Source organism: Hippocampus guttulatus, chromosome 16 (assembly GCF_054856545.1).
Source record: "Hippocampus guttulatus isolate MCC_2025c chromosome 16, RoL_Hgut_1.0, whole genome shotgun sequence".
In the NCBI taxonomy this organism is placed as follows: Eukaryota; Metazoa; Chordata; class Actinopteri; order Syngnathiformes; family Syngnathidae; genus Hippocampus; species Hippocampus guttulatus.
The window spans coordinates 2,038,894-2,063,394 of NC_141276.1; the positions used below are offsets into that span (position 1 = coordinate 2,038,894).

The following is a 24,501-nucleotide window of genomic DNA, read 5'->3' on the forward strand; positions in this document are numbered from 1 at the left end:
GACGGTCCTCTGCTGGCATGGGCAAATCACTTTATTTGAATTTTCACAGTAAGATGCACGCAAACAACATGATAGCAGAGAATGTGTTTCGTTAATTTAATGTTTAAAGAGGAGCTAATGGGCGGCTAGCTAAATCCCCCCCAGTGTTGACGCGAGCTAAGGAGCAGCGATTGAGGAGCTCAAGCCTATTTCCAGACGTGCGACACGGCTTATCATGACTCACAACTTCCCTCACACACACTCCTGTGCTTCTTCATCAACATATTTTTTAAAATCATATTTTAATAGTTCCTGTATTCGTTAAGTAAAATCAAATGGTACCTTAAAAAAAACGGATTGCACATCACGTGCGGTATGCGGATAACATCGACAAGGGTTACAATAGAAACGAAACAGACGTATCGCGTTCATTTAGTTGTCGGGCGATGATGTCACACGTCCATCTGCCGGTCGTTGGCGCGGGCAGGGGGCAAAGTCAAGGGAGCGTTGGGGAAGCGGATGGCCTCGCTGTTGCGCCTCATGTAGGCGTGGCCGCTGATCGGGTAGCACATCTCCGTGAAGGTCAAGGCGCCCACCGTGACGGCGCAGCGGCCCAGCACCTTGAAACCCATCTTGCGGTAGAAAGGGACCAGGAGGTCCTCGCACATGAGCACGGCCCGCCGCACGTTGGGCAGGCAGCGCAGGTACTGGAGGTAGCGCCACATCAGGATGGGACCTTTGCCCTGCTGCCGAAAGGTGCGATGGACCGCCAGCACGTGGATGTGCGCGTTGGAGCCGCGCGGCTTGTGGAGCGTCAGGGCCTCCTGAGGAACACAGACTCGCTTACATTGACGGCGGCGATAAAAAAAAGGCGACGCGCCTCGGTTCAAATGCCAAGACCATTTCTAAACTTTTGTCACACAACCCCCATTCTTCGACACTCCCCCGCAGAGGACTTACAGTGGCGAGCCGGTCGCGGTCCCACAGTGAACCGATGATGAAGGCCACGAGTCGGCCCTCCTCGAACCAGCCCATGGAAAATTCCGGACACAGAGTGAGGAAGTGACGCACCTCATCCAGGTGCAGTGGACACTCGCCTGACACAGAGATGAATGCTAGTAGCGCACACACACACACACACACACACGCACACGCACACACACAGAGATTTTTACGAGAGTTCATTCTAAGTCTTTACGATGCTTGTCATTGTATGCGTTGGTCCTTATTATCATTTGATATCTTTTTACAAGTAGGTAGGGGCAAACCTACAAAGGGATTCGTAAACAGATTATAATAATAATAATACATTTTATTTATAAGCGCCTTTCAAGACACCCAAGGACACTTTACAATAACAAAAAATGGGAAAACAAAACGGGTTGAGCAGCGGCAGCCAAAAGGAATCAGGAATTCCGGAAGTTCCTGACAGAACAATACACAAAGGAATGCAAACAAGTAGCCATTTTGGGGGCAAATAACCATATTTAGTAACTTTTGAGTCCTAATATAGCCAACCAGGCCAGATCGGACCCCCTGACAGTCCGGTTCTGTCTGCAGGCCGTATGTTTGAAAACCTTCCGAGAAGCTCGATCTACAATGAGATCTTGACTGATAACATGAGGGTTAAATCGTGGATAATACAATGAAATGCGACTGGAATGAGCTGCAGTAATTTCCCGGGGTAAAAAGTGGAGCTTTTTAGGTCCTTCTATGAGTGGCGTAGAGAAGATTTAGAAGTGGAACGTTTTTTTTTTTTTGAATGGTTAATTTACCATGATTCCTTTTGAAAATAAAATCTGCAATATTGAACAAAAGAAATCTGCAATATTGAACAAGCAGCTCTAAAAAGCTGGTTGACTCATCGAAATCCCAGTTAGAAGTGCACAATCTCTTCTAAGGGCAGCGATAGCAGTCATACATCCAAGTCCACCCAAAATGGGGAATGACTTTTTTTTTTTTTTTTTCAAGCCAATCAATAGAAAGACGAAGGAGACGTCTTACCTTCTCGTTCAATCTCAAACACACTGACGGCATCCTGCGTGTTGAGAGGTCTGACTTCGCTGGCGGGGAGCGTGTGCCTCCTTTGGATGCCGGGCGACACCGAGGGCAACGCTTGCGTCGCTTCGCCGGAGGGCTGAGCGATCAGCGAAGACATCGCACACTTGAACACCCGCCGGCCGGCAGCCCCCGCCGCTCCAAAAGGGCCTTGGACAGGAGTCGCTTGGACAGAGCGAGACACGCGTTTGAGTTTTTAAAGGACGCCCGTGAGTGAGTCACGCTCTCTCATTTGCATTTGAATATTGCCACGCCGGGTCGAAGGCCTCAGCTGCTCGCGGCCTCCTGCTGAAGCCCGTCATTTTTTATTTTTTTTTTGTACTCGCACGGATGCAATTTGGGTTTTGTCTCTGCGAGGCATATAATCATCAATCTCCTCCTCCGGCGTATTCATTAACATCCACTCACCGGAGAACCGACATGAGCGACTAAAAGCAGCTGTTTATGGTTTGGAATTCGAGGCACAGGAGGGAGCACACGATGGAGAGGAAACATGAAGACGGTAGCCAATCAAAATATGACCCCCCCACGATGGAGGTCATCAGTGAGAGATGCGGTCACTTACTCGTTTTGTTTTGTTTCTGGCGGAGCAGTTCTCCTTGTCCGACTGCCTGCTGGGCACTCGACCGGCACGCACGCGCGTCCCTCGTCAGCACGGAGAGATTATGACTATGAGTCACATCATGGAGGATTATAGAAGTTGTTTTCGATCAATTAACAGACACGTTATCTCCTCGGCTCACTCACGGCACCTCGACGATAAACGCGGCTGATGTCGACGCGTCTTGAAGTCCGTACGCTCGATAGAAACTCAAGCGTCGCGGTCATTTCAATTCCTGGTGGAGCGGCAGAGACAAACAACACCGACAACATCGCTCCAAACTATCGTGACATGGATGTTTTATTAAAATACATCTTCACAAAATGATGCGTATATGAACAGTATCGCTGGCATAAATGTATTTGAAGGGAGTGGAACAAGGCACAAAAAGGTTGCGCGCAAGCTAATTGCAATCAGAAGGAGATGGACTGCGTTCAAGCTCTACTTTTAGACGCAAGCAAAGCGTTGTTGTGCAGGGCCGGACGACGACTCCTCATCCAAAATAACTTATGTGTACTTTTAATGCACCTGCTAGGATTTAGCGATGAGATGAACGCCGTTTCGGCTTAACGACGCTCTGCGGGACCAATAAGGCAACACTTGTTGGCAAAAGAGGACGTTGGGATTCCAACCGCCGGTGTCTTGATGCGACACGCTAAGACGCGCGCCACCGCAAAAGGCCTTTTAGACGCAGGAAGCTGACAGAGTTCCTCCTTGAAGGCGCGTCGCCATTTTTTTATTCCTGCTGGGGGGTGGCGGCCTCGTTGGCGTTGTTGTCCGTGACCTTGCTCTCCGGCTCGTCGTCGGACAGGAGGTCCAAAGACGATCCCTCAACTGGCAACTGACGTCGGCCCGAGCGACTGGAGGAAAAACTGATGGGGCCGCCGCGCCTAGCGCAGCAACAGGAGCACCGTTTCAGTAAAACGCAACCCCCCCCCCCCCCCCCAGCCATGCCAGGATTGCAAATTTCAGTGTGTATGTGGCGAGAGTACCGGAGGCGGCTCTTCAGCGTGTGGACCTCGCGGCTGAGACCCTCGCTGGCCTCGGTGGCGTCATCCAGCTCTCTCTGCAGCTTCCTTCGCGACGCGTTGGCCCTCGTGGCCTCCTCTTCTGCCTCCTCCAGCTGACGCTTCAGCTGCTTCATACGAGAGTTTGCCTTTTCCACCTTCGCACACAAAATATCAGCAAGATGTGTCAAAAAAAAAAAAAAAAAAAAGAAGTCACCCAAAAGCAAATAACGCAACTTTTTGCGAGTGTGTGAGGTGTCGTTCGAATTCCAGGAAACATACTTGTTCTTTAAAATGGTTCTTAACTCCTCTTCTGATATATTTTTTAAGTGATTTCAGAGGGGATGTGAAAAGGGGAATTGTACAAATGAAAAGGATATTTTTGTTTTCATGTTTAGTATTTATTTTGGTAAAATGAGTATTTTGTTTGGTTTTTGTTACATTAAGGGGAAAAAAGACACTATACATGGTCGTTTTTTTCGGCTAAAAACGCCTTACTATACAAATAAGTAAATAACGCAACTTTTTGCGAGTGTGCGAGGTGTCGTTCGAATTCCGGGAAACATACTTGTTCTTTAAACTGATCGGCGTGGCGGCGTTCGTCCTCCACCTGCATGCAAATCTCTTTCAGCTTCTTCTCAGTCCTCCTCACCAACTTGTTAGCCGCTCCTCGCTCCCTGCGGAGAAGGTTAACGGAACATGTCGACGTTTCGGCCTCGACAGCTTTTCCCCGTCGTGGCAAATCGAGTCAAGCGGAGTCTGACTTGGCCTCCTGCTCCAGCTGTTCCTCCAGTTGCGCAATCTTGGCCTCCAGCGCCGCGATGGAAGCCTTGAAGCGACTCTTGACGGAACCTTCCAGCTCGCCCAGCTTGGCCCGCAGCTCCTTGTTTTGACGTTCCAACTGCTGCCGGGCGTTGTCGCTCTTTTGCGACGCGCTGCGCTCCGCGCTCAACTCTGCGGTCAGCGTGTCCACCTGCCGAGACAAAGAGACAATTTGTGCGATTCTCTTCTCCCGGGGAAGCGCTTGCCAAACGCCGCACCTGCATGGTGGTCTTTCTGAAGCGGTCGTTGAGGAGTTCCATATTGCCCTGCTCTTCTTCGAGCTCTTCCTCTAGCTGAGCGACGCGAGCCTCCAGCCTCCTCTTCTCGTCCATCAGAGCCGTCCTTTGACACGAGCGGAGAAAGAGAAAGCGAGGCTGAGGAGGAAAGTCCGGCGCGGCTATTGATGCGGAGCCCCGACGGACCGGTCGGGCGCTCCTGGCGTAGAGCACGAACGTACTTTCCAGATGTGCTGTTGGAGATTTCATCTTGCAACTCGTCTCTTTCTTGCTCGGCGTGGCGTCGTCCTCTCTCCGACGCCGCCAGGTCCTACAGAGACAAAAGGTTGAGGGAGACAAAATGGAGGGGGAAATTCCATTCTCAAGGCGGGACGGTACCTCGTGCAGCTGCGCAATCTCGGCCTCCAGGCTCTTCAGTTTCTTCTCGTTTTCCTTCGACAATGCAAAAATATCATCTCTGGAGGCTCTGGCGTCTTCCAGTTCCCGCTGGTAGTCCTTCATTTGGGCCTGAAGACAAAACGTTGGTGTCGCCATGCGAAGCTCATCGGATGTGAAGGAAGGACGTCCAAGGCGCACCTGCAACTTGCGCAGTTGTTTGACGGCTTCGTCTCGAGCCTTGCCGGCCCCTTCGATCTGACCCTCCGCGTCCTTCAAATCCATTTCCAGTTTCTTCTTGGCGGCCACGGCCGAAGCTTTCTGCTTCCTCTCGTCCTCCAGCTCCGCTTCCATCTCCCGGACCTGAAAGGAGGAGCCGAGGCAATCCGGTGGGCCGCCGGCCAACGACCGAGCGTCAAAGCCGAGCCGGACGCCGCACCTGCTTGATGAGCGCTCTCTTCTTCTCGTCGTTTTGGTCGTCGCGGCCCTGGAGGTCCCGCTCGTACTGCGCTTTCGTGGCCTGCATGTTGACCTCCAGGCGCAGCTTGGCGTCCTCGGTGGCCTGCAGCTCGTCCTCCAGCTCCTCAAGTTGAGTCTTCATCTCCTCCGCCTGCTGCTCCAGCGCGCGCTTGGACTTCTCCAGCTCGTGAACCTTCGGCCGAGAGGGGAGCGACAAACGCAACGATGCTTTTCCGTTCACGCGCCCCGAGAGGATTTGCCGCCGGGCTCGGACGAGGCTCACGTTCTTGCCCGCGTCGTCCTTGGAGTTCATCAGATCTTCCATCTCGGCGCGGAGCTGCTTGTTGACCCTCTCCAGCTCCTCTTTGGCCTCCAGAGCTTCGTCCAGCGCTCGGGTCATGGACAGAGCTTTGGTCTCTTTGTCCCTGGCCTCGGCTTCCGCCCGGTCGCGCTCTTCAGCGTATCGGGCCGAAATGCTCTTCTCCTCAGCCAGTAACTACGGAGAAGAACACGGAAATGCCCACTTGCCGATATTTGCACCCACGCCGGCCGAATCAAAATGCGCTTTCCAGTTCGGCTCTCACCTGGTCAAACTTCTTCTGTTTCTTCTCCAGGTTGGACACGCTCTGCCTCTGGTGATCCAAGTCGACGGTGAGATCATCCAGCTCCTGCTGCAGACGAGTCTTTGTCTTCTCCATCTTCTCAAAAGCGACGGTCTTCTCCTCCAGGCGCTGGCCCGACATCTCCAAGTCCTTCTGCAGCTTCTTCTTCGCCTCCTCCAGGCCGTCGATCGTTCCCACGTCGTCCTCCAGCTTCTTCTTGCTCTCGCACAGCTGCAAACGGGAGGAGGAAGCGCGACTCAAATTGAGAACCAAAAGACACTCGCGATATCGGAGATGACGCGACCCACCTGAGCCTGTAAGCTCAGCAACTGCTTCTCCACATTTTTGCGGGCGGCCTCATCCTCCTCCTGCTGCTCCTGGAGGCCGTTCTTCTCCTCCTCCAACTGGCGCATGCGGCTGCTGAGGTTCAGTTTCTGACGGGTCTCCTCTTGGAGCAGCTCCTGCGCGAACACGTCATCCGTTTTCCGACTCGCCGATCAACAAACGTCCATCGCGTCCCATCCAAAGACCGTGTGCAGCACCTGCGCGTCTTGGAGCTGACTTTCCAGTCCAGCGAGGTCTTTTGTCAACTTGATGCTTTTTCGCTCCGTGTCTTCCAGCGTGGCGGACACATTGTCCAGCTCGGTCTGCGCGGAGAAATGCTCTGTTGACCGCTCGGGACAGTATTTGGAACACATTCTGAAATCTCGAGACCTATACGAAAGCCTTGGTTGAGTTGATCTAAAACACAGAACGCCGGCGACAGACGGCAGGCACGCTTTGGCGTTGCAAATGCCGTCTCACCTGCAGTTTGTGCGCACGCTCAGTCAGCTCGCCCTTGGCGCGCTCGCCTTCGGTGTTTCTGGCGGTGACCTCCTGCAGCTGAGCCTCCAGTTTCTTCCTCTTGTGCTCGGACTCCGTCTTCGCCTGTTGGAGGCTTTTGACCTCACAGGCCATTTCCTTGTTGGCGCTCTCCTGGCTCTGCTTGGTCTTCTCCAAATTAGCTTTGAACTGGAGAAAGGTTGGAGGCAACGTTAATATTCAGACCCCCCCCCCCCAGGTGGGACGGGATGTATTCGGGGAAGGCACCTCACCCTCTTGGCCTGTTCAAGCTGCTCGGAGAGCTCTTCTAAAGCAGTGGCGTGCCTCTGTCGCATATCCTGGATCTGAGCCTCGTGGTTTTTCGTCTCCTCTTCAATGGCCTTCTTCAGCTCTGCAACTTCTTGCTCTCGCTTGGTCCTACAAAGGACTGGAATGTCTCAAGCTTCTTGATTTCCGAAACAGTGGGACAAATCCAGAAATGGTTACCTGAGCTCCTGTTGGGCAGCAGTTGTATCAAGCGTATCCTCCAGTTCTGTCTTTAACGCCTCCAGTTCCTCACTCAAATCTCTCTTGAGCTTCTCAGCCTTGTTCCTGGCCTGTTTCTCCAACTCCATGTCCTCCTGCAGCTCAGACAGCTGGGCTTGAAGCTCTCGCACTTGTTTCAGAGCGTTGTTTTTCTGGTTGACCTCATCTTCACCCCTGTCAAACATCGAGCGAGTTTTCATACATGTTTATCTCATGTCAGAGGAAGGTCACACAAGCGCAGCGTGAATATGCAAACCTCCCCGAAGGACTGTCAGGCAGATGTGCTGCCAATTATAACAATCAAATAGGATGGAGACAAAACTAGCTATGGTAAAGTCACGTTGTGAAATTAGCATTATTTTAAAAAAGAATCATTTAAAAGTCTGTTCTGACACCTCGCCACTGGGTGGCAGCAGAGACAGAGTTACTGTTGTACATTGGCCATATTGGCATTCTTTTCTGATGAGACGTTTGCTCCAAAATCCTTTCTGACTTCTGACTGACGCCGATCACCCGCTTGCACTTCAGTAGTCATTTGTGGTGAATGAGTGAGTCATGTTGACTTCAACTTCAAAACTGCGCAGTTGGCTTTGTACCCTGCTTGGACTTTTGTTCGAGTCGTTGCGTACTTCCATGGCCACTTTTGTGGAAGACATACGAGATCCATACAGTGCAAAAAGCCACCAATCACACAATGGCACATTCCAGAACAGTAAGAATAGAACAATAAAGACTTTGTTGGGTCAGACCCAGGTGATGAGACTCGATCTGTATACTTCCATATGCCGTCAGTGCAATAACATGCAGCACATAAAAGGTCGTTGCATCAATGTGAAATGAGGTGAGGGCAACATTGATGTCACGCTCATCATGCCGGAAGCTCTCCGTGGCGTTAAAAGGCTAATCTTGCCCAGACCCCGCATGCGGCATTCGGCTCGTGAACCTCCGTCTTTCGTCCCGCGTGACTCATCCCCTACCTTGTTTGAAGTAACTGCTGCTCGTCCTCCTTCTTGACAATTTGAGTTTTGAACTCCTCGATCTGGGCCTGGAGCTCGGTGATCTGGTCCTGAAAGTCAGAGGTTTCCCCATCCAGCTTCCTCTTAGCCTTCTCCAGCTCCTGACGGGTCTTCTCTTCCTTTTTAAGCCTCTCTGGATTAAAAATTGGACAATGTTAGACATGCCGAGAGGTAGTTGGGGGCCTTCTTTCACATGAGAAAGGCACATCTCCTTTACCCTCCAAGTCAACCATCATAATCTCTTGCTTGTTCTTGACCTTTCCCAGGTTCTTCGCCTTCTCTTCCTCCTCAGCAAGGAAAATGGTCATCTCGTTGATACGATCCTCCAGTGACTTTTTCTCCTAAAAGGGCCCATGTATACACTCTTAGGTTGCGTGCGTGCTCATCACTTTGTTTTAATCCCGGATACGTTCCGGAGAACTGACTGAAAATCACTTGGCATGAAGAAAAGCGGACTTTGAACATCTTTGGTTGGGTCTCACCTTGACAAACTTGGTGTTTTGGTCCTCGAGCAGCAAAATATCCTCTTCATATTTCTTCATTTTGGCCTCAGCTGTCACTTTCTCAAGCTGCAGCTTCTGCCGAGCAGCCTCCTCCTCATCCAGTTGTTCTTCCAGGTCCTACCAACACAAAGACGCACGAGCACACCCACACCGTTCATTTCACCGAGGTAGTCTGAAACATACTGTATGCATCTAAATTCAACAAAAAAATGAGAACGACTGGAAAGCAGACTGTATCTGGAGGTGGAACAAAATTCAAAGACTAATACAGAAAGGAAAAGGTCAACTGTGTCACAGGCGGCACACGTATTAAATATTTGTGAAGCTTTGTGAAATTGGTTTTAAAATCTATAAATATGGTTTGACAAGGGCGGCACGGTGGCTGATTGGTTATCACGTCCGCTGCACAGTGCACAGGTGCAGGGTTCGATTCCGACTCCGGCCTTCCTGTGTGAGCATCTAGTTTACCAGCCTGGAGGAGGAAACCGGAGTACCCGGAGAAAACCCACGCAGGCACGGGGAGAACATGCAAACTCCACATAGGAAGGCCGTAGCTGGAATCGAGCCCGGTACCTTTGCACTGTGAGGTCCACGTGCTAACCACTCAACCACAATGCATATTTGTATGATATTAATATGCTCGGGGCTCACCTGGATGTGGGATTGCATCTTCTTCTTCTCATTGACCATGCCCTGGCCCCTCTCCTCTTCTTCCTCCAGTCTGGACTCAAGGTCATGAAGGATCTCCTCCAGCTCTTGCTTCTTGGTAGCCAGGCGAGCCCTCATCTCCTCAGCCTCCGCAAACAGCTCGGTCTCTGCCTGCAGCTGCTCCGCCAGGATGTTTTTCTCCTCCGTCAACTATGTCGAAACAACAACAACAACAACTGATTAAGCATGACAGGAATCTTCTGTTTGTCAGCATCAACTTCCATCACTGCATCTGACCTGTTGGTGTTTTCGTTCCATCTCTATCAGCTGCCCCTCCACCTTTGTATGCTTCTCCTTCACTTTGACCAGCTCCTCATCTTTAGCCTGCATCTCCTCCTCCTGTCTGGTCACCTGCAGCAAGGGCTTCACCTGTATTCGGAGGGAAACAAGCAGTTGTCACGTGCTCGGAGGGATTTGTTCTTGGAACGCAGTGGTAATAGCGAGGGGTGGGGTGATGTGTAATTTCCGACATGTCCTGTTCTCTAGTGGTCACAGAAAAGCACACCTTAGTGAAGAGTCTCCACCACTGCCAGTGACGCAGCTTCAAGTACGCAGCACAGTTTCTTTGGAGAACCTTGAGTGCACTGAGCTGCTGCTGCTTCTTGGCAAAGGCTCTGAAGTAAGATGAGAGAGGGGGAAAAAGAAAAATGAAACGGAGGGAATGTGGTTGCCACAAACGTCAACTTGATGCGGATGACCGATGCGGGCGCCGTCCCCTTACTTGCGTGCAAGATAGCCGCGACAAGCAGCCTGGAAGTAAATAATGATGTCTGTGATCTTCAGGTCCCTCTCTTCCTCCAGGTGGGCCAGCACGCCCGCCCTGAAGAAAATTTTGCTCTGGCCGATGCGAAACAGGTTGTTGTCAAGCTCCAGGGATTTGATCTAGCAAAGAGGGAAATGTTGAAATAAACAACACTGAGACCGTATTGAACAGCCAATGACAAGGTTGTAACGGTGTGTTTGCTGACCATTCTCTCACAGGCCTGCTTGCCATCCATAAAGCCTTTGGGGATGGCGTTCGGAGTGAGAATCTCATACCTGGGCAAAGAAGTGAATGGTAGGGCGAGAGGGCGAGACGGCTGAAAAGTGCGTATGAGCCATCAGGATTGATGGACCATTTTATTCAAAGTGGGTTTTTATGGACGATGCCGAGCTATCTATACAATGGAACGCAAGCCGAGAGACGGAAAGTAAAGCACCTCTGTCTGAACTCTTGGAAGACAATCCGGTTGGGGAAGCCTTGTCTGCAGATACGGATGCCTTCCAGGACACCGTTACATCTTAGCTGGTCCAGAACCAGGTGAGGATCCAGTTTACCAGCCTGGAGGAGGCAGACAAACCACAACCAGGAAATAAACCTCGACTGTCATTTTATACCGATCTGGCAGTGTCAGTTGAAACTCTGCATGGCTATTTTTGAGATTTTCTTTTTCTTTGTACAGTTCACGATATCATACCAGATGCATGTTGTTTGTCTGTAAAATGTACTGTCGGAAATGGCAAATAGTGCGACCGTTCTTGCGACTCACTCGTTTCTCATGGTTGGGAATGATGCAGCGGACAAAATTGGGGTTCGTGTTCCTCAATGTGGCCATCAGCTTGGACAGCTGCTCCTTGTACAGCTGGCCCACTGTGCGGAACATGCCCTTCTTCGTTTTGTACGCGGCACCGAATGCCGTCTCGTTCATGCCGGCGACTTGGTCCAGGCCGACGATGCGGTCCACTGGTGGGGACAAACGTTGATGACATTGTTAGCGATGCATCGAGACAACCGGGCACTTTAGTCAAGCCGTTTCAACACATTTAAGCGGCCAAATGATAAATGCAGGATATTGTAAAATGAAGATGAAGTCGTCGCGTGTGCAATTCTTTGCCAGTGTGGCAGCGGCGGCGAAAACCACCGAGACCACAACACGCCGCCCGGTTTGACCTCAAAGCTGTCAAAATACAAAAAAAACGCGTACTGTGTCTACTTTTCCCCTTGGAAACATCTACTGATTTTTTCTCTCTTTTTTTTTTTTTTTACTATGGTCAAAGTTTTTTAAAAAATGACCTGAAAAATAGTCAGTTACAATCTTCAATATTTCTCACTCATTTTTAAGATTAAGATATCCTTTATTTGTCCCACACTGGGGAAATTTACAGTCTGCAGCAGCAAGATTGTGGGTAGAAAGAAGGAAAAAAAAGTGATTTGGAAATGTTCACAAAAGCAAATCTAAGACTTGAAAACGTTAACGAGGAAGACACCAGTCGTGATGGAGGGATGACAAAATAACACCCAGTGATATCAAAAAGGAAAAGAGTATGATGATTTCATCTCCAAGAACCAAGCCAAAGCGCTGCAGTGGCCACCTCTCACCATCTTTCCAGAGTTCCGCCACAAACTTGTCGGTGGACTGATGCAGCAGCGTGGCCACGTTGTCGTTCAGGGGATCCATGTTCTTCATGAGCCATTCGTCAGCTTTGTAGTCCACCTGAGGACGCAGCACTCCCGTGTTATTTGGACCATAACTACAAAACCCCTTCGACTTGCGGCATTACGACAGTATGTGTTCCGACTTCAACTTACAACGGGGCGCTTGCGCCTAAATCACACGCAGCGTCAATGGGGATGACCAAATTTGTTCCTGTCCACTCTTTTCATTGGACTGACGGGTCACCGCGTCCATCGGGGAGCATGTCGGCCGCGCTATGTTAATTGGACTAGCCTGTAACACGGTGATGCCCGACTCGCTAAAGAGAGTGCGGGATCACAGCACGACATACCGAGTCACCGACACGGTGAGGAACCCGAGATGAGGAATGCCCGCTCCCCATCTGGGATTCATCAGAATCCCGGAAAAGCAAACTCACGCTGTTTGCACATATTTTCTCTTCAGTGCTACTCTGTCTCGGAGGATTTATTTGAACAAGTTGAAATGAAATGCCGCCTCCCGGAGCGAATACTCCATGAAGCCTCTTCTGTTTGGCGTGGCGAGCTTCGCTCATCGCCGCGTTCATGCGGACAAATGCGAGAAGGCGGAACGCGGCATTTAAGTCCAACTAGAAGGCTCAAGAGGCTCCGAAATCATCGGCTCCGACTGACGAGCTTCCGCAGGGGGGAAAACGCGGGAGCGTAAGCTACGCGTTTTCTCTTCACACATGACCGCGCAAAGGTGAAAACCGCACGAAGCCGTCGGCCTCACATCAATGTGAACCAGATGTGAGAATCCTGCAGAGGCGGCAGTACAACAACTGGGCTATTGTACAAAGGCAATGATGTAACTCATCAAGGTCTTAAAACATTAGCCCGACATAAGGGGACTGGAATAAACGTGACATCTATTTTTAAGATTAGAATAACATTCCACGCATGTAACTCTCACTCAGCTGCGCTCCAGTTAGACAGAATGACATACCCTGCCCGCGTAGTGGATGATGCAGAAGTCGGCTTTGTCCTTGAGCTGACGTGGTTTTTGGAATTTAGTGTGGGTGCCTTGCTCCTGGAGCACTTTGTCCACAAAGGTCTTGTCTGTGGCTTTGGGAAACCAGCACTCTTCATCCAGCAGAGCCAGAATACCGGGCGGGTTATTCTGAGGGGACGCAGCTTGTTTAAAACAAACAAACGGGACCGAGCGGCGTCGACATTTCGAGCGTACGGGCGAGGAGCACAAACCGGCCTCTCGATGAGTTCGATGCAAGGCTGCAGGTCGAGGCCAAAGTCGATGAAGCTCCACTCGATGCCCTCCCTCTGGTACTCTTCCTGCTCCAGGATGAACATGGTGTGGTTGAAGAGCTGCTGCAGCTTCTCGTTGGTGTAGTTGATGCACAGCTGCTCGAATGAGTTCAGCTTAAAAGGAGGCGCGAGTTAGTCGGGATGTCGGGAGCGCAAGATGGCCGCGCGAGCGGGAGATTCATTTCCACCTCGAAGATTTCAAAGCCGGCGATATCCAGGATGCCGATGAAAGACGCCCCCTGACGTTTAGTCCTGTCGAGGGCCTTGTTGATGCGGTGGACCAGCCAGCGAAACAGTCGCTCGTACGTAGCTTTGGCCAGAGCTTCCACAGCAAAGTCGGCCTGCGCAAAATTTACAAATGAGCCGGGACAATTTCCAGAACTGATTCTCTCTTAACGTGTAGCTACCGGTATATGTCTTCGTATCATTCGGCAACACGTTTCTTATGAGTAGAGTTAATGAGCAACGTGCCTGTTCCTTGGTCTGTGCTTTCTGGACGTAGTCTCGGCCTACTTTTATCCTCGGAGTGAGGATAGCTCTTGTGAACTCCATCACATTCATTCCAAGCAGATGGCAGAGCTTCTGTGCCGCTGGAAGAGCAAAAAAAACAAAAACAAACAAAACAAGCTTCAACATATTGTACAATATAACATTTGCATACCTACAAATGAAATGAATTGATGACGATATTAGAAGGACGGAGGAAAGAGAAAAGTCTATTCATGTGTCTGACTTCTGCAGGAATATTGGATCGCGCCGACACTCCAACATGCGGCCCGGCGACACTTGAAAGACCGATCGCAACGTCACACCGTCAAATGCCAGGAAGACAATCGAACTTGTTGTCGGAGTGAGCTTTTGCTGGAACTCAGCAAGAAGGTTTTGAACATCTGTTGTGGTGAAAGCTGAGAGTACGTCGTCATCCCATTTTCAAGATTGGCGGCTCATTAAGTACGTGAGTGTGTGTGTGTGTGCGTTTGTTGAAAGCTCACCGGTGTTCTCAGGCATAGAGGCCTGATCGGTATTCCTCTCTTTCTTGAAGACGATGTTGCCAAATTGCAGCACCGCTGAGACCACCTTCAACATGCCTGACAAGAATAAGACAAACGTTCATTGATCTTCGTTCAAGTGGAGGAAGGAACAGAAGCTAAATCGTTGTCGGCAAATGTGGAGAGAAGCCCGGTGGAGTACAGCAATGCGTCGACAACTCCCACTCACAGACAATCTCATCGTGTGAGAAGCTCATGATGTGCATGGCCTCCAGAGTCTCCTGGAAATTGTCTTTGTCTTGCTGGCCAGGGATGGGAAGGTTACCATTTGACAGGAATCGGTAGTTGTTAAAGCCTTCGAGGAGCAGGTCCGCTGTCATGGGAGAGAAAGATGACTTTTGAGAGCATGGAATCAATCACATGAAGTCATAAATCCATACTCGGGGATTTATTAAACGGATGCGATGGATACATTTCATCCACAATTCATTTTTGGCAAAAACGACATTTTCCCAAAATTGACGTATTAAGAATTTTTCGTATGAATCAAACAGGACGGTACTGCACTTTGTTTCCGAAGTGTGCTCGGAGAGACATTTCTCGAGGACAGGGGGGAATAATCAAAGTATCCAAAAAAAAAAAAAAGGACATCCAAAATGAAAAGGCACCAGTAATTCAAAGCAGCTTTCTAAAGTCGCTTATGGTTGCTGGAACGGTAAATAAATCGCTCTGACTGCGATGCTGGCGAAGGAATAAACTCACTTTTGAGATGCTCTCCGGCGCCTGCCAGCAAGTGGTAGAAAATATGGAAAGTTCTTTCATCTTTGGCCTGTCTGATTGCCCGCGACTTCTCCAGAAGGTCTGACAGCGGTTGTTCAGGAGTGACGGTGGGATGACAAGAGTGCTATAGCAACCATTAGATGGCGAGACAACAAATTCTGCCTTGCAACTGAAGAATGGGAGTTCTTTCGGGACAAAAACCTTGGAGCCAATCATTTGTGTGATATAATCCTGCGACCAGACGCTTTCAAGGCCGGGCCCCACATCTATTATTGTCAGGGAAGGACAAACTGGATTCCGACCGGCATTCATCTTCAATCACTCTTCCAGTAACAAGGATACAGGTTTCGATATTGGCCCCAACAATGTAGCCCGCGACATCAAAATTGATTCGGATGAACTTGCCCTGTGGTAAAGGAAGATCAATCATCAGGTTAAAAAGAATATGCGCCGCATCCTGCGTCTTCAACATCCACCCCGCGACTGGTAGTTTGTGTCGGTGGCTGCAAATCACAAATGCGGTGGAGAAAACAAAATTCGATGGCGTTTTGGGAAAAGCCAGGAAAAATAATAATAAATCTCAATCGCAGACCGGTGAGTTTCCGACATGTGTGCATGTAGGCTTTGGGTGCAGCATGATCATAACCTTGATAATGTAGCGCATCATTTGCTCCTGCACATAAATTCAACAGTCAAAACAAAGATGGCCCCCGCATAAGGGTGAACTCACAAAACGGGAGGAGTTGTCATTTTTCACCGTCTTGGCATTACCAAACGATTCCAGGATAGGGTTAGCCTGTAGGAGCTGGCGTTCCAACTCTCCCTGCGGAGAGAGAAAAACAGGTCAGCGGTCGCCTGGCTGGCCAACCACTGCAAGGCCTTCACCAAACCAGAAAAAGAAAATGTTAAGTGCTGTCCGCAAAACACAATTCAACGGATTTGTCAACATCGAGGTACGAGCATCAGGTTAAAAATACTGTCGGAGGGTTAAAGGTGTGGATTTACATGAAACACGTGCAACATCCAAAACATGTTAAGGTAACGCTCTCAATTGTGATAAAAACCTCGTTACAATCAACGAAACACATAAGAGACATTAGATCCAAGAGCCCCTTTGAGCTTCTTATGTGGTTGGGAAGGTCAACGAGGCTACAAAAAGTCTCGGCAGGAAAAGTTCAGACAACTCCGGAGTACTTGGGGAGCGAGTGCAAGGACACGTTATTACGACGCCAAAGAAATGAAACGCGACAAAGTGTATTTTGCCGATATTGCAAAACATGGCGAGTGGAACAGAGCGGCTTCTGGCACGACTTTCTTTTGCTTTAATCAGCACGATGTGATTTTTGGCAAGAGAGGCCAACAAGATAAGAGGGCCAAAACCTGGTGTGTCTTCAGAGCACCTGTGGGATCCTTTCAGTGGATTGAAATAAGAAACAAGTACTTTTGAATAGAGGCACTTTGGCAACGTTAGCATGAGTGCCTTGCACGTTTGAATCTTGTCTACGGTGGAGCGGTCGTTTTTGTCCGGGTCCTTCACGCACCACAGGTGACCCTAAAGTTGAAACTGTTTTTTTTTTTGCCAATATGTGCCCAGCGATCGACTGGAGAGCAGTCCAGGGCGTAGCCCACTTCTCGCCCCAAAATCAGCTGCGACGGGCTACGACTCGCCGGCGACACGCATGAGGACAACAACTCGAGGAGACTTTGGAGTGCCGTATAGCATAGTAACAACCGGACTTGAAAACATGGTGAAAACAGTCCACGTGGAAGCCGAGCAAATAAGAGTCGTTCACGCAGCGATTACTCAGTGTCTTTTGAAGCCGACGATGGCATACACTAACTCAAAAATCGGCACATGTACAACTTGAGAGTAGACAGACATTCCCAAGTGATTTGCTGCGTTTCTCCACTACCTCATATTTTCTTCCCCTACCATGCTCTCTCGCTCTCTCAATCGCTGTGTCTACATTCCTCTGGCTTTTGCTCAGAGGCGGCCATAATGTGCTGCAGAAGGAGAGCGCTATGATGGAGGTCAGATTGATGGCAGGCGGGGGACTGGGGCCCAAGGTTTACAATTACTCGCTCACAGCATCTTAAAAGCATCGTTTGCCTTGTTTGTTGGCCTGGAAAGCGGCAGACGAGGGAGCCTCGTGCCGTTTTATATTAGCAACAGACAGATGTAGTTAGTATTTCTTTTGGGTTAGCTGTAAATGGGCCAACGGTTATATTAAGACGGCATTACACGTCGTATGGCATGCGGGGAGATTTCAGTTGTGCATTCCGCCATCCGATTCCCATTTTTGGTTTGTTGGCCATGCAGCGATAACGTGACTATCGTCGACTTTGAGATAAATGCTCCGTTTGTTATTCTGTGCTAAAAGCATGCATCGACACTCGATTTCTAATAGTTAGTCAAGATATGTGCATCTTTTCACCCCCCCCCCCCTTCTGAAACTGGTAGCCCTTTGCATTAATCTAATAAGTAGTTCACAGTTTCAAAAAGGTTGGCGACCTCATACCGCCCTCCCCCCAGAAAAAAAACAAAGGGGAGAACACCCTGTTGATAATTGTCAGATTTCAGGACACTGCAACAGTTCTTGCAATGTCACGAGATGCTCATTGTGAGCGGTGGCTCGAAATGATACAGACATCAAATCCACAGAAATGCCAAACAGGAATTGAGCTCGATTGTGACATGTGAGATTTATTTCAGCACATTGGACATGTGTTTCTACTAAAACTCCATTCTGGCCCTTTAACTTCATCCGCCTGTCGATTTCACGGCAGATTTAGAGCGTTGCAAATAATCCCGAGGGGAAGCGAAGCCAGCGCAAACAAATAACCTCATGAAGAAGGAAGCTTCAATTAATCATGCAAAGTCATTTTGGAAGCGGCGGATATCTGAAGACGAGGGCATGCAAACACGCACACACGCACGCACAAATGATAACGCGTATCGATAGAGCGGGAGATGCACTTGCCTGAAGCTTGAATGCTTTGGGAGATTCTGGCTGTTTGTTATGGATAAACAAATGCAAGTGTTATGTCAGACACAAGCCGAGCCCCCGCCCCCCCACCCCCACCCTCCCTCCAATGAACACTGCCATTGCATGGCACGAAGCAGGAACAAGCTACACGCAAACCTATGAAGTTAGCTGTTGATTAGCGTGGGACTCCCGGTCGGCAAAATCCGCGTGTAATAATCGAGTCAGCATGAGCGTTTCCATTTTGAGGTTAAAGCGAGAGGATGGATGACGGCGGAAGAAAGCTCGGCTAACGCTCAAGTCAGAGTGGGGCTCTTACTGGAATGTTGTGGTCTTTGCGTCCTTTGTGTGAGGAGGCAACGTGGGCCAGGTACTGGATCACTTTCTTGGTGTTCTCCGTCTTCCCGGCCCCCGATTCACCTCTGGAAAAACACACACAAAAAAGGGTTGAAATTGTGGGTGTAGGGTGTAAACACGTCCATTTCGGAAGGAACGGACGCAAAACTTGAACCTCGAAAAGATCAATGAAAGATGAAGACACAAAGGGACGGGCGGGCGAACGCCTGCAGGCATGTCTTGTTGGTTTCAATTTCATCCCCCATCTGCCGAGATGGTTTTCACGTTTTTTTTTTTGGGCCGTTCTCCAAAGTTTCCAGGCTCTGCTTTCAGGCGAGTTTCTAATGATAGCCGTGGTGAGAGAGGACCATCCCAACTTCCCACAGCCCGGAAAACCGTGGCCAAGGCGGAAGGCAGTCCAGCAGTTGGACGTGCGGCAACATACCGGTGGCTTTTGTCAAGCTGCTCATTAGCTTCTCTGCATTCGAGACGCTGAGATGCGAGTGGCGAGCGCGCAAAGGCAGGATGCAAACATGGCAACGTAGGTCAGCGCATCCCATTTGGCTGCAGCAACCTGACCCGCGTTTCACATTGTAAATGTTGGCGGACAGCCATACTTCCAAAGTGAGAAATTCAACAACCTCCCCGTTGTCATGTTTCGAAAACGCAGCAAATAGACACAAGGGAGCATGTGGAGCTTTTTTTTTTTTTTTTTTTTTTTTTTTACGGCGTGTTTTTTGATTTTGTATCAAACAACCATCTGGGCTGTAAATCAAGCATCTCGGTGGCTGGGAAGCTGAAATTTGGATTTACTGCCGTCTGGAAGATTTGACAAGTTTTCCTTTTGACTCCTGTATACGACCGTGATTATTAACTTCCTTATTCGTCATCTATTCTGAGAGCAGCCTCGAAGAAAGGGATCGTATCGCGTGGAAATGTGACCAATATGGTACACCGTGAACTGGTGACTTGCCAATGGCAGCGCAATCGGTGCGCAACTCCGAAAAGCATTTCCAGCAAAATGATGAATGACTGAATACTCATTGTGCAAAATGCCAAAATTACAGATCGAAAAGCCCCCCCCTCCCCCGCCAACACCACCACTAGTTTTGTTGTTTTAATGACCCTTTCCCACAGCAGTCATTTTGACATCGTAAAACAGCAAAATGTAGGACAGATTTTCAGCAGGATTGTGAGAAACTTCCAATCCAATTTCCACAGAAGTCTCTTTTTTTTTTTCAGCGCAACAGCCACTTTTCTGCAGCAGTCCTGCAAAAGAGCCGCAAGAGCATTTCTGGACGGCCTTTGTGTGCGCTTTTTACACAGCCACACTGCTAATTAGAGAGGCGTGCTTATGTTTGCGCCCGCTACGAGGATGACCGATAAACTACTTCTTGGACAGTGACATGACAAGATGCTTTTTTTCAAAATACAAACTCAAAGTCGAGGTTAGCATGTCAGCTTGGCCCTCGGCCTGCGTTCTGGTTTCTCATTTTGCCTATTTGCAAAATGAATCGCCCACCACTGATGTAAAGTTCCGCGATATGTGTGTGTGTGTGTGTGTGTGTGTGTGTGTCTGAAGAGCTTTTGTAAGAGTCGTCACAATACTCACGTGCAAAGGATTGACTGGTCCTCACGATCTGTTGGGTAAAGAAAAGAAAAGGGGTCACCATCTCTCTCTATTTTGCACATTTTTTGCAACAAGTTATTGGATGCAAAACGCAAACAGACAAAAGAGTGACTGACGTGGGAGCAAAGGAGACGGTTGGAGTCAAACTTGTCCGGGTCTTGCAGCATAACTAGCATTCGGTGACGCACAGAGAAGCAAGTGGAGGTCTTTGGCCTTTCACTTTTCATGACGGGATTCATTTGAGTGACTGGGGTGGGCGGTGGCTAAAGCTTCCTGCCGAAAGCACGCGGCGACAACGCCGTCGTCTAAATCTGTTGCCGTACTTTGAATGAGTCACAGTTGAACTCTGAATCACGCCGCTGCATCTGCGCAACAATCGGCACACGTTGTACTCGATGTCATTTGGTTCTTCGTGCCAACATGTTCGGTCCACTGGCGGGCTGTTAAAGGTTCGAACAAAGTCTTGAGGACTCAACACTGCAGCGAGCATTTATCTTATATAACCGAATCTAATGCGACCCCCCTCTGTTAAAGGAAGTGCTTCCATCACATCCACAGCCACAGCCCACAATTGAGTGCTCACCAAACCCACTTCCCGCCTTTTTCCAGCCCCCCCCCCCCAAACTGAACCAGATTCTCATGTAAAACAACGACAGCTGTCAAGAACTGCAGGCAAAATGTTTGCGCTTCAGTCGGTCTGCTCCTGCGCCCCACCAAAGAGTACATTGCATCAACAAAGCCACGACCTTCGAGATGTTTGCGGTGGACCAAAGTTGTGCGCACTGAGCTTTGCCGCATGTTTTAATAGTCTGCTAATTCTTAAAATGAATAGACTAGTTTGTCTGAGATCCAATAGTCGACTTTACATCAGCTTAAAACCTTGCAAGGAAGATTTCTTTGGGAGGGTGGGGGTGGGGGGGGGGGGTAAATGATTACATGTGAAGCAGTTGCTTTTCTTAGAAGGGTGATGGGGGGGGGGGGGGCGTCTCAGAGATTTATCTCCCCCAGCATATAATAGGCACCAAAATGCAGCCAGTCTCCTCTTGATTCCAAAATAAACTTGTAACCCGAGTGAGGTTTGCTACGCAACACTTCAAACCTTCATTATTGGGCTCGCTAGGCAGACTGATGTCAGAGTCGGAATCGTGGACGAGCTGACCTCATCTTTGGACTGTCCAATTAGAACAATTTGGTCTTCAACAAAGTTGTAAAGTTGAACTTTGGTTCACGGAAAAGGCTCAGGCAACACGGGTTTGATGGACTGCGGCCATCACAAAGGTGCCAGTTGAGTTTAATTTCTCTCCAAAGAGTCGAGTGGGCTTCTTTTCTCCTCCCGCTTCCTTCAGTGTTTGCTGGAATTCTTGCGGCAGGAAGTGAGAAGCTTTTTCGTTTCCCGTCAGATTAAATTCAGAAGCACCTCTGCGTACTTTCAACGAAATGCCGGCAAAGCCACCGCGCTCGTCATCTTACACCTTCTAAGACGCTGCTGCTAAATAAGATACGTTTTAGATTTCTTAGAGTATAGTTTCATGTAGCTCTTTGTGTATTTTAATGCCTACAAAGTCAACCTGGCCCACTTTGACCCACTCGGCAGCTCTTGGTTAGCTCATATTTCCCCAGGATGCTATAGCGGCAAAGCATGGGTCAAAGAAACATTTTCTTTCCTTCCAGAAGCTCATAACTTCCCCTTTCATAAATCTCTCTTTCCCTTGGGCTTTCCTTCTCTGTCTGCTCTCGTTTCCCCTCTCCCCCCCACCTCACTTCTCCCCCAATAGAACGTCTGCACATATGACGCCAAGCCAGATGACCAAAACCTCACCGAGCACCCCAAAAAAAGAAAAAGAAAATTCATCACCTCATCAGAAGCTGTTGCTGCACTGTAACATGTCACAGCCACTCGCTTCGATGTAAAGGAAGTGATGCAAAGACGGACGGAGTGGAAATTATGGAAACGAGACAGCGTAGTCATTTATCATTCAAGGTGTTAAGTGAAGACTGTGGAAACATATTTCAGTCGTGTCGGAAGGGAGAGTAGCCCAATACCAAGCTTGATGCTCAACACTCGAAAGCCGCATTAAACCGATCATGAAAGGCGTCGTGGAGTTGCACTTGAGTTCACATTGCTTGGAGGGACCGCGGAGTCTGGAGAATTAATGCGGGTTACGCGTGGATAGATTGCATCTTGGGTGGAAAAGATTCATACATAGCCAACATGAAAGCAGGCTTCCTTCTGCTGCTAATAATTTATTCCCAAAGGGGATTAAGCAACCTTAATTCTTCACATTCCAGAGCATTCCCACTCTCCTTCCACCTCAACCAAAGTCCAATTGATTTCCATTTATCAAACTTGCCTAAAAAAAAAAAATTGCATCTGCAGCACGGCTTCAACAAAAATATGTAAACAACAAAACAAAAAAAGTGTCGGACATCGTATGGTTATGGTTGGAAACCCCCCCTTTTGTTGTCCTTGCCAACAAGATGGGTGTAAAACATTTCTTCCACGCTACTGCGCAAGCTCACAATTTGCTTGATAAAAGAAGTCGTAAAATGCAGTTGAATGCAGCGCCGGGTCTATCACCGTGGTAACCACTTCACGCGCATCAGAAATCCCGAGCAGCCGAACTCCTCATCTCGATTAGATTTGGTGACATTTAGCCGCGGCCGCACACCCGGCGGCACTCTTCTCTCCCTTGTTAAAACAAAACAAGATGAAGGGATCCTTTGGGCTCTTCTACAAAAGAGATTTCCACCTTGAGGCCGATTCCTTTGTCTTTTAATCAACAATCTCTGAATCGATTTTGTGGCAAACCTTTGGAGGAGAGTTTAAATCGGGATCCGCAGTTTAACGCAATGATGTCCTTTTTTTTTTTTTTGAAAATGACAAAATGATCATGCTCTGAATCCGTTTTTGAAGAATGCAATTTACATTTAAGCAACCACAATCATTTTTGTTTATTATAGCTGCTAAAAGCAGAGAAGCGCCAAATGACATCATCAAATGGTTGCGGTCAATGCTCATAACTAATTGGCATCGTTGCGGACCTCTTGCTTAAGGATAATACGCTTTTGAGGTCAAACTATGCGGGTTTCAGTACACCGACGGTGGCTTTTGGTAAGCGCCGAATGACTAAGCATTAGTCATTTGCACGCTGTTGAACCAGCTGCCAGCTTGGCATTCAAAGGCATGCGCGAGCCGACGAGGAGCAAGGCCGACAACCACCGACAGAGCCAGCTGACTGGCCGTTTGTGTGGACCGATCTATGCGTGCGCGCTGGAATTCAGCAGGCGCCATCAGCACCGGGGGGCCTGCGGGGTGCAGAGCGGGCGGGCGGCGTTTTCGGCAGGTTGTGAAGTTTCGGGGAAATGAGAAGCAGGTGTGCAGGAGACAAAATGTCGACCAATTAGTTCGGTTTTATGGCTTTTAGCTAGCGATGGTGTGTCATCAACAACCCGTTGCCCCTCGTAAAGAAGCTTTTTTTTTTTCTGTGCCAATCGGACACATGAAAGTGTTTCGGCATAACAATGCCGGCCGTTGAGCGGCATCATTCCACTTGATGAACTCGTGAACAAAAGGGAAGACATGAGCGTGAAATTTCCAACACGGGAGGAATGTGGCGCTCTTTCAAGAGGTGACGGACCAGAGAGAAAACAACTCTGGCGGGGGTGGGGGGGGAGAGAAAGAAAAAAAAAAAAAGAAGAAAACCTGGTCAGCCGCTGATAGACTTGCGGATGAAATCCTCAGGTTGTTTCTGCGTTGGGACGAGTGACGGCAGTTGGCAGCTGAGATCACAGACCAAAATAGTTTGTCATCAGGAGTTAGTGATCGCCCACGCCCTCGCAGAAAGTAGCACAGTGAGGTAGAGACGACGACGACCCCCTCCCCACCCCCCCGTGCTGTTTGTGGAGGCTTCTCCACACACACCGACAGGGAGGAACGCGAGGAAGCCGTTGTCATTCGCACCTCGGCTGTCCAATTACATACTGGAGGCACACCCTTATCATTATGTGTCAAAATTCACCAAAGGGATGTAGCATTGAGGGAGCCGGTAGCAGACGGGATTATGTAGTGAGTAGACACCTAATTTAAAGCGCAAGGGAAAAAAAAAAAACACTTTAACAATAGCCCATGAGAAAAGGCCTTAAGCGCAATAAAATGCTTTGAGGTTTCAAGTTAATAAGTCAAAAAGGTCAACCCTGATGAAGACAGGTAGGTAACGGTGCCCATGCGGACGCACCGAAAACAGATGCGCCGGAGGTTTGAGTTACAAAGAAGAATTCTAAGTTTATTACGTGGCACACCGTGAAAGTAAAAAACACAAAAATAAAGATTTGCAACGTGTCAAAAAGATGGCAC

General features: G+C 49.1%; 2 protein-coding genes across 5 annotated transcripts in view; both read right to left on the reverse strand.

Moving 5' to 3' along the window:
- Nucleotides 1-2,760, reverse strand: LOC147192383 (serotonin N-acetyltransferase-like). 3 transcript variants are annotated; one of them, XM_086132825.1, is made up of 4 exons: nucleotides 2,603-2,760; nucleotides 1,984-2,202; nucleotides 940-1,094; nucleotides 1-803 (listed from the first exon to the last, which is right to left on the reverse strand). In XM_086132825.1, the coding sequence occupies exons 2-4, from the start codon at nucleotides 2,135-2,137 to the stop codon at nucleotides 432-434; spliced, it is 681 nt and encodes a 226-aa protein (XP_085988951.1). In that variant the 5' UTR covers nucleotides 2,138-2,202; nucleotides 2,603-2,760; the 3' UTR covers nucleotides 1-431. The 3 variants fall into 3 exon arrangements, with proteins under 3 accessions (XP_085988951.1, XP_085988953.1, XP_085988950.1); XM_086132827.1 differs by having other exon boundaries at nucleotides 2,446-2,760; XM_086132824.1 differs by having other exon boundaries at nucleotides 1,984-2,760.
- A 160-nt stretch (nucleotides 2,761-2,920) lies between these two features.
- LOC147192384 (myosin-10) overlaps nucleotides 2,921-24,501 on the reverse strand; it is a 31,144-nt gene continuing 9,563 nt past the window's right edge. Inside the window, exons 4-42 of one of the 2 annotated variants that reach the window (XM_086132820.1) lie at nucleotides 20,130-20,157; nucleotides 18,501-18,603; nucleotides 18,179-18,208; nucleotides 15,928-16,020; nucleotides 15,540-15,603; nucleotides 15,180-15,278; nucleotides 14,647-14,790; nucleotides 14,421-14,516; nucleotides 13,900-14,018; nucleotides 13,617-13,769; nucleotides 13,369-13,542; nucleotides 13,112-13,285; nucleotides 12,073-12,187; nucleotides 11,243-11,436; nucleotides 10,913-11,034; nucleotides 10,682-10,751; nucleotides 10,435-10,595; nucleotides 10,219-10,327; nucleotides 9,951-10,082; nucleotides 9,657-9,863; nucleotides 8,985-9,122; nucleotides 8,720-8,843; nucleotides 8,464-8,635; nucleotides 7,448-7,660; nucleotides 7,234-7,378; nucleotides 6,944-7,150; nucleotides 6,682-6,786; nucleotides 6,448-6,600; nucleotides 6,122-6,370; nucleotides 5,821-6,033; nucleotides 5,518-5,730; nucleotides 5,280-5,441; nucleotides 5,082-5,210; nucleotides 4,925-5,013; nucleotides 4,686-4,809; nucleotides 4,410-4,618; nucleotides 4,214-4,322; nucleotides 3,631-3,803; nucleotides 2,921-3,528 (exon numbers count right to left, since the gene is read on the reverse strand). In XM_086132820.1, coding sequence (XP_085988946.1) covers nucleotides 3,375-3,528; nucleotides 3,631-3,803; nucleotides 4,214-4,322; nucleotides 4,410-4,618; nucleotides 4,686-4,809; nucleotides 4,925-5,013; nucleotides 5,082-5,210; nucleotides 5,280-5,441; nucleotides 5,518-5,730; nucleotides 5,821-6,033; nucleotides 6,122-6,370; nucleotides 6,448-6,600; nucleotides 6,682-6,786; nucleotides 6,944-7,150; nucleotides 7,234-7,378; nucleotides 7,448-7,660; nucleotides 8,464-8,635; nucleotides 8,720-8,843; nucleotides 8,985-9,122; nucleotides 9,657-9,863; nucleotides 9,951-10,082; nucleotides 10,219-10,327; nucleotides 10,435-10,595; nucleotides 10,682-10,751; nucleotides 10,913-11,034; nucleotides 11,243-11,436; nucleotides 12,073-12,187; nucleotides 13,112-13,285; nucleotides 13,369-13,542; nucleotides 13,617-13,769; nucleotides 13,900-14,018; nucleotides 14,421-14,516; nucleotides 14,647-14,790; nucleotides 15,180-15,278; nucleotides 15,540-15,603; nucleotides 15,928-16,020; nucleotides 18,179-18,208; nucleotides 18,501-18,603; nucleotides 20,130-20,157 — 5,468 coding nt within the window. In that variant the 3' untranslated portion in view covers nucleotides 2,921-3,374. The remainder of the gene's footprint in view (nucleotides 3,529-3,630; nucleotides 3,804-4,213; nucleotides 4,323-4,409; nucleotides 4,619-4,685; nucleotides 4,810-4,924; nucleotides 5,014-5,081; nucleotides 5,211-5,279; nucleotides 5,442-5,517; nucleotides 5,731-5,820; nucleotides 6,034-6,121; nucleotides 6,371-6,447; nucleotides 6,601-6,681; nucleotides 6,787-6,943; nucleotides 7,151-7,233; nucleotides 7,379-7,447; nucleotides 7,661-8,463; nucleotides 8,636-8,719; nucleotides 8,844-8,984; nucleotides 9,123-9,656; nucleotides 9,864-9,950; nucleotides 10,083-10,218; nucleotides 10,328-10,434; nucleotides 10,596-10,681; nucleotides 10,752-10,912; nucleotides 11,035-11,242; nucleotides 11,437-12,072; nucleotides 12,188-13,111; nucleotides 13,286-13,368; nucleotides 13,543-13,616; nucleotides 13,770-13,899; nucleotides 14,019-14,420; nucleotides 14,517-14,646; nucleotides 14,791-15,179; nucleotides 15,279-15,539; nucleotides 15,604-15,927; nucleotides 16,021-18,178; nucleotides 18,209-18,500; nucleotides 18,604-20,129; nucleotides 20,158-24,501) is intronic. The other variant, XM_086132821.1, reaches the window with a different exon arrangement.